At 40.2% G+C, this 18,123-nt stretch overlaps 1 protein-coding gene across 1 annotated transcript in view; it reads left to right on the plus strand.

Annotated features, from left to right (window-relative positions):
- The window catches only part of PEX13 (peroxisomal biogenesis factor 13), a 34,439-nt gene that overhangs the window by 10,773 nt on the left and 5,543 nt on the right, over window positions 1-18,123 (plus strand). The window contains exons 2-3 of the mRNA XM_033239140.1: window positions 3,036-3,730; window positions 17,647-17,772. Coding sequence (XP_033095031.1) covers window positions 3,036-3,730; window positions 17,647-17,772 — 821 coding nt within the window. The remainder of the gene's footprint in view (window positions 1-3,035; window positions 3,731-17,646; window positions 17,773-18,123) is intronic.

The raw sequence follows: 18,123 nt of genomic DNA on the forward strand, positions 1-18,123 counted from the left end.
AGGAGGCAAAATAAGAGTACAAGTTAAACAACACTTTGGGGAAACACAAATCTGGGGGTAGGACATTTCTTTTTTTTTTTTGAGACAGAGTCTCACTCTGTTACCCAGACTGGAGGGCAGTGGCTTGATCTCAGCTCACTGCAACCTCCGCCTCCCGGGTTCAAGTTATTATACTCCCTCAGCCTCCCGAGTAGCTGGGACTACAGGCACCCACCACCACATCCGGCTAATTTTTGTATTTTTAGTAGAGACAGGGTTTCACCATGTTGGCCAGGCTGGTCTCGAACTCCTAACTTCAGGGGATCCGCCTGCCTCGGCCTCCCAAAGTACTGGGATTACAGGCATGAGCCACTACGCCTGGGCTGGGGGTAGGACATTTCTAGAAAAAAACTGGGTTGACTCTTTAGAAGGTCAGGGATATTTGAAAAAATTGAATTGTTCTAGTTTAGAAAATAAAGGAAACAAAACAACCAAATGCAGTGTGTGAGCCTTAATTGAATTTTTGTTCAAAAAAAAAGTTTTAAAAGATATTTTTGACTCATGTAGCACAATAATTTAAAAAGCAGCAATACAAAGGCTAAGCCAAGTGCAATGGCTCATGCCTGTAATCCCAGCACTTTGAGAGGCAGAAGTGGAAGGATTGCTTGAACCCAGGTATTTGAGACCAGCCTGGGCAACAAAGTGGGACCCTCATCTCTACCAAAAAGTTAGCTGGGAGTGGTGGTCTCAGCTGCATAGGAGGCTGAGGCAGAAGGATCACTTGAGCCGTGTTTACACCACTGCACTCCAGCCTCAATGACAGAGGGAGACCCTGTCTCCAAAAAAAAGAAGGCGAACTTAAAAGTAGGCAAAGTATCTGAATAGATATTTCTCCAAATAAGATTGCAAAATGACTAAGTACATGAAAATATGCTCAACATCATTAGCCGTCAAGAAAATGCAAATTAAAACCACAGTGAAATACCACTTCATGCCCAGTAGGATAGCTATAATGAAAAATATAATAGCAGATGTGGCCAAGGATGTGGAGAAATTGGAAACCCTCATATATTGGCGAGAATGTAAAATGGTACCGTTGCTTTGGAACACAATCTGGCAGTTCCTCAGAAGGCTAAATGTAGAGTTTCCATATAACCCAGCAAACATGTCCATACAAAAACTTGTACATAAATGGTCATTGCAGTATTATTTGTAATAGCAAGAAGTAAAAACAGCCCCAATATACATCAACTGATGTGTGAATAAATATAATTTGGCAATAAAAATGAATGAAATACAGTTGGCCTTCCACATCTGGGGATTCAACCAACTGTGGATCAAAAATAGTCAGAAAATAGGCCAGACGTGTTGGCTAACACCTGTAATCCTGACATTTTGGGAGGCCGAGGTGGGAGGATCACTTGAGGCCAGGAGTTGGAGGCTGCAGTGAGCTATGATCGTGCCACAACGCTCTAGCCTGGACAACAGAGTGAGACCCTGTCTCTTGAAAAAAAAAGCAGGAAAAAAATTGCATCTGTACTGAACATGTACAGACTTTTTTCTTTGTCATTATTTCCTAAACACTACAGTACAACTAATTACATAACATTTACACTGTATTAGATACTATAATCTAGAGATGATTTTAAGTATACAGGAGGGTGTGCATAGGTTACATGCAAATAGCATACTATTTTATATTAGGGACTTGAGCATTCATGAATTTTGGTATCTGAAGGAGGTTTTGAAACCACTCCCCCACAGATACCAAGGGCTGCCTGTACTGATACATGCTATAAAATGGATAAACCCTGGAAACATTATGCTAAGTGAAAGAAGCCAGTCACAAAATACTACATATTGTATGAGTCCATTTACCATAGATCCTCATTATTTGTGTATTCTGTATTTTCAAATTAGTCTGCTCACTAAAATTTATTTGTAATCCCAAAATCAATATTCCTGGCATTTTCCCAGTCATTTGAGGGCAAACATAGATCAGGTAAAAATCTGAGTTGTCCCTCAGCTGACAACTGAGGAACAACCGAGAGACAAAAAAAGCAACACTCTGGTTTCTTATTTCAGCTCTCATGCTGTAAACAGTTGTCCTTATCAAAGTCTGTTTAGTGCCGGGTTTTTTCACATTTTTTAATGGTGATTTTGCTGTCTAAAATGGCCCCCAAGCATAGTGCTGAAGTGATCTCTAGTGTTCCTAAGCACAGGAAGGCTGTAGTGTGCCTTACAGATACAATACAGGTGTTAGATAAGCTTCATTCAGGCATGAGCTATTGTACTGTTGGCCATGAGTTGTTAATGAGTTAACAATATACCTGGAATAAAGTGACTTTAAACAGAAACACATATAAAATAAGTATATGTATTGACTGATTGATGAAAGAAGCAATGATTTGGTATCTGCTGGTTCAGAGTTCACAGTGACTTTACAGAATATAACTATCTTAAATAACAACAATTAACTATATATGAAATGTCCAGAATAGACAAGTCTAGGTACAGAAAGTAGACTCATGATTGCCAAAGATGGGTGGAGGGGTGGGCAGGAAATGGGGAATACCTGCTGATGAATATGGGGTTTCTTTTGTGAGGTGATGAAAATCTTCTGAATTAAACATGGTGATAGTTACACACCTCTGTGAGTATTCTAAAAACTATTAAATTATAAACTTTAAAATGATGCCTGGGCACAGTGACTCACACCTGTAATCCTAGCACTTTAGGAAACCAAGGCAGTGGATCATTTGAGCCCAGGAGATTGAGACCAGCTGGGCAACATGGGGAGACCCCATCTCTATTAAAAATTAGCCAGGTATGGTGGCATGTTCCTGTAGTCCCAGCTGCTCAGGAGGCTGAGGTGGGAGGATCACTGGAGCCTGGGAGGTTGAGGCTACAGTGAGCTTTGATTGTGCTACTACACTCCAGCCTGGGCAACAGAAGAAGTTGTTGTAGCACCAGGTATATAGGAGGTGTTTAATAATTACTTTGAATTGAATTTATTGTATGCTTAAATAACTGTTTTGAATCTTTTTTGGTTTTAGATCTGCTGATTTGGGTCCTACTTTAATGACAAGACCTGGACAACCAGCACTTACCAGAGTGCCCCCACCTATTCTTCCAAGGCCATCACAGCAGACAGGAAGTAGCAGTGTGAACACTTTTAGACCTGCTTACAGTTCATTTTCTTCTGGATATGCTGCCTATGGAAATTCATTTTATGGAGGCTATAGTCCTTATAGTTACGGATATAATGGGCTGGGCTACAACCGCCTCCGTGTAGATGATCTTCCACCCAGTAGATTTGTTCAGCAAGCTGAAGAAAGCAGCAGGGGTGCATTTCAGTCCATCGAAAGTATTGTGCATGCATTTGCCTCTGTCAGTATGATGATGGATGCTACCTTTTCAGCTGTCTATAATAGTTTCAGGGCTGTATTGGATGTAGCAAATCACTTTTCCCGATTGAAAATACATTTTACAAAAGTGTTTTCAGCTTTTGCATTAGTTAGGACTATACGGTATCTTTACAGAAGGTTACAGCGGATGTTAGGTTTAAGAAGAGGCTCTGAGAATGAAGACCTCTGGGCGGAAAGTGAAGGAACTGTGGCATGCCTTGGTGCTGAGGACCGAGCAGCTACCTCAGCAAAGTCATGGCCAATATTCTTGTTCTTTGCTGTTATCCTTGGTGGTCCTTACCTCATTTGGAAACTATTGTCTACTCATAGTGATGAAGTAACAGGTAAGAGAACTGTAAGGGAACAGGTTCAGATACCATATATCAATATCAAATTTCAAGAATATATTTGTTAGTTTTCTTTATATTTGTTTGTATTTACTGTTTCTGTCCAGTTCTATTTTCAGTTAAGAGCTTCAAAACTGGCAGAGAAATATGTAGCAAAAATAGGTTTGCTGATTAATTTATTGTTAGTTCAGTTTAACAGTGCACATTACCTTACTGTTTACAAGGTACTGAAATTGGTGCTGTGGAGGATACAAAGATACATAGGGCATAATTCCTATCTTCCTAGAATTTGTTGGAAGGGAGGGGGTTTACAAAACATACACAGGTAATTATAATGAGGCAGAAAATGTGATAAGAAATACGACAAATGGGGAGAGACATAAGATTTCTTGAACCCTTTTTTAATATGCAAGACACTGTGCTAGGTATTTTGTGTATTTTATCTCATTTAATTATTTCAACAACCCAAGCAGATAGGAATTATCCTCATTTTGCAAGTGATAAAACTGAAATCCAGAGAACTCACTTACCCAGGGTCACATCTTTAATAAGGCAGAACTATAAACAAAACCAGGACTGGTTGATGAATGTTATGCTATATTCTCTCAACTAGTAGAAAGTATTAGCTAACTTTAGAAAAGGGAAGCTAACATTTTTGACTGTGGTATCCAGGAAGAAATGGTATCTAAGTTAGATTTTTGAAAGCTAGGCAACCTTTCATCAGTTAGATAAAGAAACAAAAACTGTCAAGCTGGTAGACCAGCTTGAACAAAAGTATATAGGCAGAAAATATGAGATTTGTTTGGCGGTTGTCCTATAGTATTGCATTGGATAGTAAGAAATAATGCTGAGAAATTAGGTTGAAAGCTAATAGTAGAAGCTCTTAATTGGCATTATGAGACTTAATCTTTATGTAAGGAATGGATAGTTTTTTGGTAGTTTATGTTTGTGTTTATTTTTAAGCAGACTGTGACATACATGTAAACAATAAGTCAGTCTGAAGTGTTTAAGATAAATCAGAAGTCAAAGCAGGTTGTAATTAGATGGTAAAGTGCATAAAGGATTTGGATTGTGTTCACCTTTGTATTCCTACTGTCTAACCTGCTTGGCACATAGAAGGTACTTAATATTTATTAAATTGGAGACATTAATTATGATACTTTTGTATTAGACTGTTTGAGAGATAATGAAGACCCAAAATAGAGTGTGTGAGAAGCAGGATTCATATAATAGATTCAGTGGATGTAGTTACTGACTAAATGAGATATATAAAGGCAAAGTAGAAATCAAAATGCCCTAGACTTTTAAATTTGGGTTATTAGAGGGATAATGTTTTATTCATTAACTCAATACATATTTGTTGGGTGCCAACTACATACCAAAGAATTCTCAGAGCTAGGGATATAACAATGAATAAAATATATTTTAAAAATCTCTGCCTTTGGCTGGGCGCGGTGGCTCAAGCCTGTAATCCCAGCACTTTGGGAGGCCGAGACGGGTGGATCACGAGGTCAGGAGATCCAGACCATCCTGGCTAACACGGTGAAACCCCGTCTCTACTAAAAAATACAAAAAAAACTAGCCAGGCGAGGTGGCGGGCGCCTGTAGTCCCAGCTACTTGGGAGGCTGAGGCGGGAGAATGGCGTAAACCCGGGAGGCGGAGCTTGCAGTGAGCTGAGATCTGGCCACTGCACTCCAGCCTGGGCAACAGAGCGAGACTCCGTCTCAAAAAAAAAAAAAAATCTCTGCCTTTGTGGCAATCTAATGGGGAGAAACAGTAAATAAATGAGTAAAATACATAGTAAGCCAGAAGGTAAGTGCTATAGGGGAAAAAACAAAACAGGGAAGAATGTTGGGAGTGTCAGGAGGACAGGAGTAGTAACAGGGGTTGCAGTGCTACGTATAGTCAGAGAATGCCTCCCTCAAGGAATTAAGGGAATAAGTCCTACAGCTGTTTGAAGGAAGAGTGTTTGAGGCATACGGAACAGCAAAAGTGCAGAGGTATTTAAGTGGCATGTCATGGGAACAGGAAGGAGGCCAGTGTGATTGGAGCAAAGTGTTAGTGGCAGGAGATGAAGGGAGTAGATGGTGTAAGTTATAGACATGTGTAAGAACTTTGGCCTTTATTCAAAAATGGGAAGCCACTGGACATTTGTGAGCAAATGCAAATGAGTAATATGACCTGACTTAGGTTTTTTTTTTTTTTGGGGGGGGACACAGTGTTGCTCTGTCACCCAGGCTGGAGTGCAGTGGCACAATCTCAGCTCACTGCAACCTCCACTTCTTGGGTTAAAGCAATTCTCCTGCCTCAGCCTCCCAAATAGCTGGAACTACAGGTGTACGCCGCAACACTTGGCTAAGTTTTTGTATTTTAGTAGAGACGGGTTTCACTGTGTTCCCCCAGCTGGATCTCGAACTCCTGAGCTCAGGCAATCTGCCCACCTCAGCCTCCCAAAGTGCTGGGATTACAGGCATGAGCCACCGCACCCAGCCGATTTAGGTTTTAAAAAGAATACCTTTTTGTGGGCAGTCGCTTCCAAGATAGCCAAGTAGGAACAGCTCCGGTCTGCAGCTCCCAGCAAAATCAATGCAGAAAGTGGGTGAGTTCTGCATTTCCAACTAAGGTACCTAGTTCATCTCATTGGGACTGGTTGGACAGTGGGTACAGCCCATGGAGGGCGAGCTGAAGCAGGGCGGGGCATCGCCTCACCCAGGAAGCACAAGGCATCAGGGGATTTCCCTTTCCTAGCCAAGGGAAGCCATGAGTGACTGTACCTGGAGGAGCGGTACACTGCTGCCCAAATACCATGCTTTTCCCACTGTCCTCACAATCGGCAGACCAGGAGATTCCCTCCTGTGCCTGGCTCAGCAGGTCCCACGCCCACAGAGCCTTGCTCACTGCTAGCACAGCAGTCTGAGATCAACCTGCGATGCTGCAGCTTGATGAGGGGAGCAGCATCTGCCATTGCTGAGGCTTGAGTAGCTCACAGTGTCAACAGAGGGTCTGGGAAGTTCGAACTGGGCAGAGCCCACTGCAGCTCAGCAAGGACTATTGCCTCTATATATAGATTCCACCTCTGTGGGCAGGGCGTAGCTGAACAAAAGGCAGCAGACAGCTTCTGCAGACTTAAACATCCCTGTTTGACAGCTCTGCAGACTTAAACATCCCTGTCTGACAGCTCTGAAGAGAACAGTGGTTCTCTCAGCATGGTGTTCAAGCTTTGAGAGTGGAGACTGCCTCCTCAAGCAGGTCCCTGATCCCTGTGTAGCCTGACCGGGAGACACCTCCCAATAGGGACCGACAAACACCTCAAACAGGCAGGTGCCCCTCTGGGACAAAGCTTCCAGAGGAAGGATCAGGTGGCAATATTTGCTATTCTACAGCCTCTGCTGGTGATACCCAGGCAAATAGGGTCCGGAGTGGACCTCCAGCAAACTCCAGCAGACCTGCAGCTGAGGGGCCTGACTGTCAGAAGGAAAACTAACAAACAGAAAGAAATAGCATCAACGTCAACAAAAAGGACATCCACACCAAAACTCCATCTGTAGGTCGCCAACATCAAAGACCAAAGGTAGATAAAAACCACAAAGATGGGGAGAAACCAGAGCAGAAAAGCTGAAAATTCCAAAAACCGGAGCACCTCTTCTCCAAAGGATCGCAGCTCCTTGCCAGCAAGGGGACAAAACTGGACGGAGAATGAGTTTGACAAGTTGACAGAAGTAGGCTTCTGAAGTTCGGTAATAAACTTCTCCAAGCTAAAGGAGCATGTTCTAACCCATTGCAAGGAAGCTAAAAACCTTGAAAAAAGGTTAGACAATGGCTAACTAGAATAAACAGTGTAGAGAAGACCTTAAATGACCTGATGGAGCTAAAAACCACAGCACAAGAACTTCGTGACGCACGCACAAGCTTTAATAGCTGATTCCATCAAGTGGAAGAAAGGATATCAGTGATTGAAGATCAAATTAATGAAATAAAATGAGAAGACAAGATTAGAGAAAAGAGTGAAAAGAAATGAACAAAGCCTCCAAGAAATATGGGACTATGTGAAAAGACCAAATTTACATTTGATTGGTGTACCAGAAAGTGATGGGGAGAATGAAACCAAGTTAGAAAACACTCTTCAGGATATTATCCAGGAGAACTTCCCTAACTAGCAAGGCAGGCCAACATTCAAATTTGGGAAATACACAGAACACCACGAAGATACTCCTCAAGAAGAGCAACCCCAAGACACATAATTGTCAGATTCACCAAGGTTGAAATGAAGGAAAAAATGTTAAGGGCAGCCAGAGAGAAAGACCGGGTTACCCACAAAAGGAAGCCCATCAGACTAACAGCAGCTCTCGGCAGAAACCCTACAAGCCAGAAGACAGTGTGGGCCAATATTCAACATTCTTAAAGAAAAGAATTTTCAGCCCAGAATCTCATATCCAGCCAAACTAAGCTTCATAAGTGAAGGAGAAATAAATTCCTTTACAGACAAGCAAATGCTGAAAGATTTTGTCACCACCAGGCCTGCCTTACAAGAGCTCCTGAAGGAAGCACTAAACATGGAAAGAAACAACTGATACCAGCCACTGCAAAAACTTGCCAAATTGTAAAGACTGTCAACACTATGAGGAAACTGCATCAATTAATGGACAAAATAACCAGTTAACATCATAATGACTGGATCAAATTCACACATAACGATATTAACCTTAAATGTAAATGGGCTAAATGCCCCAATTAGAATACACAGACTGGCAAATTGGATATAGAGTCAAGACCCATGTGTGTGCTGTATTCAGGAGACCCATCTCTTGTGCAAAAAAAGCAGGAGTTGCAATCCTAGTCTCTGATAAAACAGACTTTAAACAAAGATCAAAAGAGACAAGGCCATTACATAATGATAAAGGGATCACTTCAACAAGAAGAGCTAACTATCCTAAATATATATGCATCGAATACAGGAGCACCCAGATTCATAAAGTAAGTCCTTAGAGACTTACAAAGAGACTTAGACTCCCACACAATGGGAGACTTTAACACCCACTGTCAGTATTAGATCAGCGAGACAGGTTAACAAGGATATCCAGGACTTGAACTCACCTCTGGACCAAGCGGACCTAATAGACATCTACAGAACTGTACACCCCAAATCAACAGAATATACATTCTTCCCAGCACCACATTGCACATATTCTAAAATTGACCACATAATTGGAAGTAAAACACTCCTCAGCAAATGCAAAAGAACAGAAATCACAACAAACTGTCTCTCAGACCACAATGCAATCAAACTAGAACTCAGGATTAATAAACTCACTCAAAACCTCACAACTACATGGAGACTGAACAACCTGTTATGGAATGACTACTGGGTAAATAATGAAATGAAGGCAGAAATATGTTCTTGGAAACCAATGAAAACAAAGACACAACGTACTAGAGTCTCTGGGACACATTTAAAGTAGTGTGTAGAGGGAAATTAATAGCACTAAATGCCCACAAGAAGCAGGAAAGATCTAAAATCGATACCCTAACATCACAATTAAAAGAACTAGAGAAGCAAGAGCAAATCAAAAGCTAGCAGAAGGCAAGAAATAACTAAGATCAGAGCAGAACTGAAAGAGATAGAGACACAAAAACCCTTCAAAAAATGAATCCAGGAGCTGGTTTTTTTAAAAGATCAACAAAATAGACTGCTAGCAAGACTAATAAAGAAGAAAAGAGAAGACTCAAATAGATGCAATAAAAAATGATAAAGGGGATATCACCACCAATCCCACAGGAATACAAACTACCATCAGAGAATACTATAAACACCTCTACTCAAGTAAACTAGAAAATATAAAAGAAATGGATAAATTCCTGGACACATACACCCTCCCAAGACTAAACCAGGAAGAAGTTGAATCTCTGAATAGACCAATAACAGGTTCTGAAATTGAAGCAATAATTAATAGCCTACCTACCAAAAAAAGTCCAGGACCAGATGGATTCATAGCCAAATTGTGCCAGAGGTACAAAAAGGAGCTGGTACCATTCCTTCTGAAACTGTTCCAATCAATAGAAAAAGAGGGAATCCTCCCTAACTCATTTTATGAGGCTGGCATCATCCTGATACCAAAGCCTGGCAGAGACACACAAAAAAAGAATTTTAGGCCAGTATCCCCGATGAACATCAATGCAAAAATCCTCAATAAAATACTGGCAAACCGAATCCAGCAGCACATCAGAAAGCTTATCCACCATGATCAAGTCAGCTTCATCCCTGGATGCAAGGCTGGTTCAAAATACACAGATCAATAAATGTAATCCAGCATATAAACAGAACCAACAACAAAAACCAAATAATCATCTCAATAAATGCACAAAAGGCCTTCGACAAAATTCCGTAGCCCTTCATGCTAAAAACTCTCAATAAACTAGGTATTGATGGAACACATCTCAAAATAATAAGAGCTATTTATGACAAACCCACAGCCAATATCATACTGAATGGGCAAAAACTGGAAGCATTCCCTTTGAAAACTGGCACAAGACATGGATACCCTCTCTTACCACTCCTATTCAACATAGTGTTAGAAGTTCTAGGCCGGGCGCGGTGGCTCAAGCCTGTAATCCCAGCACTTTGGGAGGCCGAGACGGGCGGATCACGAGGTCAGGAGATCGAGACCATCCTGGCTAACACGGTGAAACCCCGTCTCTACTAAAAATACAAAAAATTAGCCGGGCGAGGTGGCGGGCGCCTGTAGTCCAGCTACTCGGGAGGCTGAGGCAGGAGAATGGCGTAAACCCGGGAGGCGGAGCTTGCAGTGAGCTGAGATCCGGCCACTGCACTCCAGTCCGGGCGACAGAGCGAGACTCCGCCTCAAAAAAAAAAGAAAAAAAAAAAAAAAAAAAAAAAAAAAAAAAAAAAAAAAAAAAAGAAGTTCTGGCTAGGGCAGGCAGTCAGGCAAGAGAAAGAAATAAAGGGTATTCAGTTAGGAAAAGAGGAACTCAAATTGTCTGTTTGCAGATGACATGATTGTATATTTAGAAAACCCCATCGTGTCAGCGCAAAATCTCCTTAAGCTGATAACGCAACTTCAGCAAAGTGTCAGGATACAAAATCAATGTGCAAAAATCACAAGCATTCCTATACACCAGTAATAGACAAACAGGGAGCCAAATCATGAGTGAACGCCCATTCACGATTACTACAAAGAGAATAAAATACCTAGGAATCGAACTTACAAAGGATGTGAAGGACCTCTTCAAGGAGAACTACAAACCACTGCTCAGTGAAATAAAACAGGACATAAACAAATGGAAGGACATTCAATACTCATGGATAGGAAGAATCAATATCGTGAAAATGGCCATACTGCCCAAGGTAATTTATAAATTCAATGCTATCCCCATCAAGCTACCACTAACTTTCTTCACAGAATTGGAAAAAAACTACTTTAAAGTTCATATGGAACCAAAAAAAGAGCCCACATAGCCAAGACAATCCTAAGCAAAAAGAACAAAGCTGGAGGCATCATGCTACCTGACTTCGAACTATACTACAAGGGTACAGTAACCAAAACAACATGGTACTGGTACCAAAACAGATATATAGACCAATGGAACAGAACAGAGGCCTCAGAAATAACACCACATCTGCAACCATCTGATCTTTGACAAACCTGACAAAAACAAGAAATGGGGAAAGGATTCCCTATTTAATAAATGGTGCTGGGAAAACTGGCTAGCCACATGTAGAAAGCTGAAACTGGATTCCTTCCTTATACCGTATACAAAAATTAAGATGGATTAAAAACTTAAATGTAAGACTTAACACCATAAAAAACCCTAGAAGAAAACCTAGGCAGTACCATTCAGGACATAGGCATAGGCAAAGACTTCATGACTAAAATACCAAAAGCAATGACAACAAAAGCCAGAATAGACAAGTGGGATCTAATCAAACTAAAGAGCTTCTGCACAGCAAAAGAAACTATCATCAGAGTGAACAGGCAACCTACAGAATGGGAGAAAATGTTTGCAATCTACCCATCTGACAAAGGGCTCATATCCAGAATCTATAAAGAACTTAAATTTATAAGAAAAAAAATAACCCCATCAAAAAGTAGGCAAAAGATATGAACAGATACTTCTCAAAAGAAGACATTTATGCAGCCAACAGACATATGAAAAAATGCTCATCATTAGTGGTCATCAGAGAAATGCAAATCAAAGCCACAGTGAGATACCATCTCACGCCAGTTAGAGTGACGATCATTAAAAAGTCAGGAAACAACAGATGCTGGAGAGGATGTGGAGAAATAGGAACACTTTTACACTGTTGGTGGGAGTGTAAATTAGTTCAATCATTGTGGAAGACAGTGTGGCAATTCCTCAAGGATCTATAACTAGAAATACCGTTTGACCCAGTGATCCCATTACTGGGTGTATACCCAAAGGATTATAAATCACGCTACTATAAAGACATGCACATGTGTGTTTATTGTGGCACTGTTCACAATAGCAAAGACTTGGAACCAACCCAGATGTCCATCAATGATAGACTGGATTAAGAAAATGTGGCACATATATGCCATGGAATACTATGCAGCCATAAAAAAAGAATGAGTTCATGTCCTTTGCAGGGATGTGAATGAAGCTGGTAACCGTCATTCTCAGCAGACTATCACAAGGACAGAAAACCAAACAGCGCATATTCTCACTCATAGGTGGGAGTTGAAAAATGAGAACACATGGACACAGGGCAGGGAGCATCACACACCAGGGCCTGTTGGGGGATGGGGGAGCTTGGGGAGTGATAGGATTAGGAGAAATACCTAATGTAAATGACGAGTTGATAGGTGCAGCAAACCAACATGGCACATGTATACCTCTGTAACAAACCTGCACATTGTGCACATGTACCTGAGAACTTAAAGTATTAAAAAATATATATATATATATACACACACACACATATATACATACATACACACACACACACACACCCCTTTTTGGTAAGAATGGTTTTTAGGTTGAGCTAGGGCAGAAGAGACCAGTCAGGAGAGTCAAGCAGCCATTACCTTAATTCAAGTGAGAAATGATGGTGGCTTGGCTCAGCATGGCAGTGACATGGGTCCTGAGATAGAGTCAGATTGGGATTACTCACACCTGTAATCCCAACACTGGGAGGCTGAGGCCTGCAGATCGCTTGAGCCTGGCAAATCACTTGAGCCCAGAAGTTTAAGGTCAGCCTGCACAACGTAGGGAAAACCTATCTACAACAATTACAAAAATTATCTGGGTGTGGAGGTGCATGCCTGTAGTCCCAGTTACTTGGGAGGATGGCTTGAGTCCTGGAGGTTGAGCCTGAAATGAGCTGAGATTGTACCACTGTACTCCAGTTTAGGTGACACAGCAAGACTTCGTCTCAAATAAATGGAAGAACTAATGTAAGTGAATGATACTACTATCATAGAACGACAAAAGAAGACAGAATAAGATGGAAATCAGGAAGAACAGAAATAGAACCGTATTATTGCTGCATTATGGAGGAAGGGTGGAAGGATGATGAATGATGTAAGGTTCTACAATAAGATCAAGAACTGAGAAAGGATTATTAGATCTGGCAACTGGAAATCATCACGCTCCAGGAAGTAGTTTTGGTAGTGAGAAGACAAACTGCAGATAAAGGGTAAATAAAGTCAGAAGTGAAAAAGAAAAGATTAGCAGTGAATGGAAGGAGGGAGGAAAAGAATGGCCAAATTGAGTGATCAAGTTGTTGTGGTGGGTGATTGTCAGTTTTTTGTTTTGCTTTGTCTTTTCAGAAGTGAGGAGATCTGAGAATGTTGTTAGGCTAAAAGAGTCAGTAGAGAAGAAGCAGTTATAAATAAGGGAAAGATAGGAGTTAAATGATGAGGAAGCTCCTATAGGAAGTAAGAGAGGGTGTGATCTTACGGAACCTGGCAGGTAAAAAGGAAGGACAGTTTTTTATCTGAGTCAAAAGGAGAGGAAATCGGTAATGATACAAAGAGATTTTTGAGGAGAAGCAAAACTGAGGTCCTATTACTTTAGCTGCTTAGAGCAGGGATTGGCAAACCATGTCCTGTGGGCCAAATCTGGTCTGCTCCTATTTTTGTACAGCTCACAAGCTAAAAATGGTTTTTATATTTTTCAGTTGTTGGAAAATTAAAAGATTGTTTTAAAAATTGAAATAATTTGTGATGGGAAAATAATATAGAATTCAAATTTCATTAATAAAGTTATATTGGAGCACAACCAAACTTATTTTCATACATATTGTTATGGCTGCTTTTCCACTGTAACAGCAGAATTGAATAGTTTGCACAGAGACTGTATGTGAAATTCCAATGGCTTCACTTTTGCTCTGCCCACTACAAATTTCAGTAACTGAGTTATAACTTGATAGCATGATGAGTAATATATACATTGTTAAACCACAGTTTTTGTGTGTGTGTGTGAAATTACAAATGCATACATGGCACACAAGAAAAAAGTGTACTTTGAGTGTCATGCTTTCAAGGCACAGTATAGTATGAATTTTTTTGTTATTGAATTAGATGGTAAAGAACTATATTTATTATACAGTGACACTATAGCTATGTTAAATGGCTATACTACAAATCAACATTACCAGATTGAGCACTCTTCACAGAAAATCAACAGTCAAAAAATTAGAAAATTTAAAATGGAATTCTCATCACAGCAGAATTTCCTCATCAAAATAAAAATAAAATAAAATGAGGCTGCAACCAAAATAAGTTCCTGAGAGGTTCATATGTTACCCAGGCAAGGAAACCTGTTTACTCATGGTAATTGCAACAGCCAAAAAAATATGTCCAGAGTAAGTAGACTTGTTTAAGGTTATTAGCTTCTCAGTGAGAACAGTTTCTTGAAGAGTTGATGACATTTTGAGCAACATGGTCAACTTAAAATAAGACAAATGATTTGAATGTTTTTCCTTGGCTCATCATGACCCAGTGGATATGAATACTTGCTAAATTTGTTGGCTAAATGTTATCATCATGGAAGTGAGTTCATTATCTTGAGAGTGAGTTTGTTATACAAGCTAGTTTGGCCCTCTTACTCTCTTGCATGCACTCTCTTGCCATGTGATTCCTCCTGCCATGTTATGACACAACAAGAAGGCCCTTAACAAATGCCCCTTGATCTCGGATTTCCTAGTCCTCAGAACTGTGAGCAAATAAACTTTTATTGTTTACAAATTACCCAGTCTATAGTATTCTGTTAAAGTAGCATAAAACAAAGACAGGCCAGGTGCGGTGACTCACGCCTGTAATCCTAGCACTTTGGGAGGCCGAGGCAGGCGGATCATGAGGTCAGGAGATCAACACCATCCTGGCTAACATGGTGAAACCCTGTCTCTACTAAAATTAAAAAAAGACAGTACCGCTTAGTTGTTTGAGAAGTCAATGATGAATTGGAAATGACTGAAGAATTAGCCTCTGTGAATAGTCATGGTTCAACTACAGATAAGAACATTTTCTAAGAAGGTGAAAACACTGATTCTGTACAACCTGAATCTGCTAAGATGTGTTGCATCTGATAATGGTGAAAAATATAGGTGGAGCAGGAAAAGGCCTAGTTGGACAAAAGTTAAACTTTTGCAAATACAGGTTTTTTTCCTGTGGTTAATCATTGTATTATTCATCAGCAGGTACATTGCAGAAAATATTTGAATTTATCATGTGTTACTGAACTGGTAGTGTCGAGGTAAAGTTTATTCACTCTTGTGACATAATCATTGTCAGTTTTGTGAATTTTTGTCATATATAGAAGCTGAAGATTCTGACTTGCCCTACCGCATGGCAATTCAATGGCAGAACAAGGCTTAAGTTTTTTTTTTTTTTGAGATTGAGGCCAAGAATGAAATTTTTCTGAACATAACACCTTTTCAGCTATTGTTATTAAACCCATTAGCTTTGGAAATCACCTTTTACTGCAGACTTAGTTAAATTCTGAGTTCTTTTTGGAGACAGGGTCTTGCTTTGTCAGCCAGGCTGGAGTGCAGTAGTAGCGTGATCATAGCTCACTGCAACCTCATACTCTTGGGGTCACACGATTCTCCCACCTCAGCTTCCCAAGTAGCTAGTATTAGTAGTACACACCACCACACCTGGCTAATTTATTTATTTATTGTGGAGACGAGATCCCACTGTGTTGCTCAGGCTGGTCTTGAACTCCTGGCCTCAAGCAATCCTGCCTCAGCCTCCCAAAGTGCTGAGTGAGATTACAGGCATGAACCACCATGTCCAGCCCAGACTTAGTTATATTCTTTGTTGTTTTCTTTTTGAGACAGGGCCTCACTCAGTTGCTGGAGTGCAGTAGTGCAGTCTCGGCTCACTGCAACCTCCGCCTCCCAGGTTCAAGCGATTCAAGCTGAGACTATAGGGTCGTGCCACCACATCTGGCTAATTTTGTTTACTTTTTTGTAGAAACAAGGTTTCCCTATGTTGCCCAAGTTGGTCTTGAACTCCTGGACTCATGCAATTCCCTGTCTCAGCCTCTCAAAGTACTGGAATTACAGGCATGAGCCACCATGCCTAGCTGACTTGTTTATATTCTTTTTGTTTGAGATGGAGTTTCGCTCTTGTTGCACAGGCTGGAGTGCAATGGCACGCTCTCGGCTCACCACAACCTCCGCCTCCCGGGTTCAAGCGATTCTCCTGCCTCAGCGTCCCGAGTAGCTGGGATTACAGGCATGTGCCACCATGCCCGGCTAATTTTGTATTTTTAGTAGAGACAGGGTTTCTCCATGTTAGTCAGGTTGGTCTCAAACTCCCGACCTCAGGTGATCCACCTGCCTCGGCCTCCCAAAGTGTTGAGATTACAGGCATGAACCACCGTGCCTGGCCTATATTCTTAAGTAATTCAAACTGAAACCACAAAGCAGAACAGTGCTTATATGCAAAACTTAGGCTGGAGTAAAGTTTTGACGACACCTAATATAGTTTGACTCACAAGTGATGTTACACTGCTTTATATACCTCTCAGACCATCAGAAGTTAACACAAGCAGTATCTCCATTCCCATGCAAGTTGGCAGCAGATACATTTTCCAAGCTTAAGCTAATACAATGCCAGAGCATTTTTTGGACCTCCATGCAAGCACAAAAGGAATTTCCATATTTCAAAATCCATTTAACTGTGCGATTGAGGAACTTTTACTTAATCTTCATTTGGAAGTGATTAATCTGCAATGTAATAACATGGTAAAAGGCAAATATCAAGAGAAGAATTTAACAGAATTATATTCTGGCCTGTTACTCTCCCAACTAATAAATATGCTCAATTAAAACCACATACTCATAGACTGATATTAGGATTTGACCTTACTTATCGGTGTGAAAAGGCATTTTCAAAAATGCAGTACCTCAAATTTTATTACAAATTAGAATTAGCAAATGAATATTTATAATTGAATTCCAATTAAGTGAAATATCCTTCCCCCAAAATATTTCCTTCTTCTAAGTAACTTCCAAATAGACCTGTATTACAAAAAAGGAACATGGTTATTGTGTTTTTAATCTTGTCAATAAATTTATGGAAATTTTGTTTCCTCTTTTTATATAAGTAATTGCACAATATCCTGTTTTGCCTCTTGGCTTTCAAAGTCTAAAATATTTACTCTCTGACCCTTTGCAGAAAAAATTTGCCAACCCCTGCCTCACGGTAAGGGAGCTGGAGATTGGAGCTTAAAGAAAGGAAAAAGTTCATAATAGGTATCTCTAGTGGATCTATTGTTGATTTAACATAGTATTCATTATAGATTTTACTTGGGAGGGTAGGACTTTTCTCTTGGCAAATTTATGCAGTTTGCAAACCATAGGCCGTGAAATATCTGCATTTTTCTTTTGTAAATTTTATTAACCTAATTTTAATTTGGCTTATAGACAGCATCAACTGGGCAAGTGGTGAGGATGACCATGTAGTCGCCAGAGCAGAATATGATTTTGCTGCCGTATCTGAAGAAGAAATTTCTTTCCGGGCTGGTGATATGCTAAACCTAGCTCTCAAAGGTAATAATAAACCATGAATAAATTGGAATTATCTGTAAATTTAGATATTCATAAATGCAGTATTAAAAACTACAACAAATGATCTTGTTCGTTGTTAGTTAACTTAGAGATAGTTACTAGAACTTCTTTTTCATGTCAATTTAGAGCTTCCAAATCTGGAGGAGTCAGGAAGAAATGCCCCAGCAGCTATTCTAATAGTATTTCACTGAGATAAGGAAAGACTTTGTTTATATAGGCTTTTCTAAACTCAAAATACTTGAATTTCAAACTTAATCCCCACACAAAAATGTGATGTCAGTAACTAAAAATAACACATCTAATAAAGCAAAGAAATTATCTAGCATCAGCTAA

Source organism: Trachypithecus francoisi, unplaced genomic scaffold (assembly GCF_009764315.1).
Source record: "Trachypithecus francoisi isolate TF-2019V2 unplaced genomic scaffold, Tfra_2.0 Lachesis_group17, whole genome shotgun sequence".
Classification (NCBI taxonomy): domain Eukaryota; kingdom Metazoa; phylum Chordata; class Mammalia; order Primates; family Cercopithecidae; genus Trachypithecus; species Trachypithecus francoisi.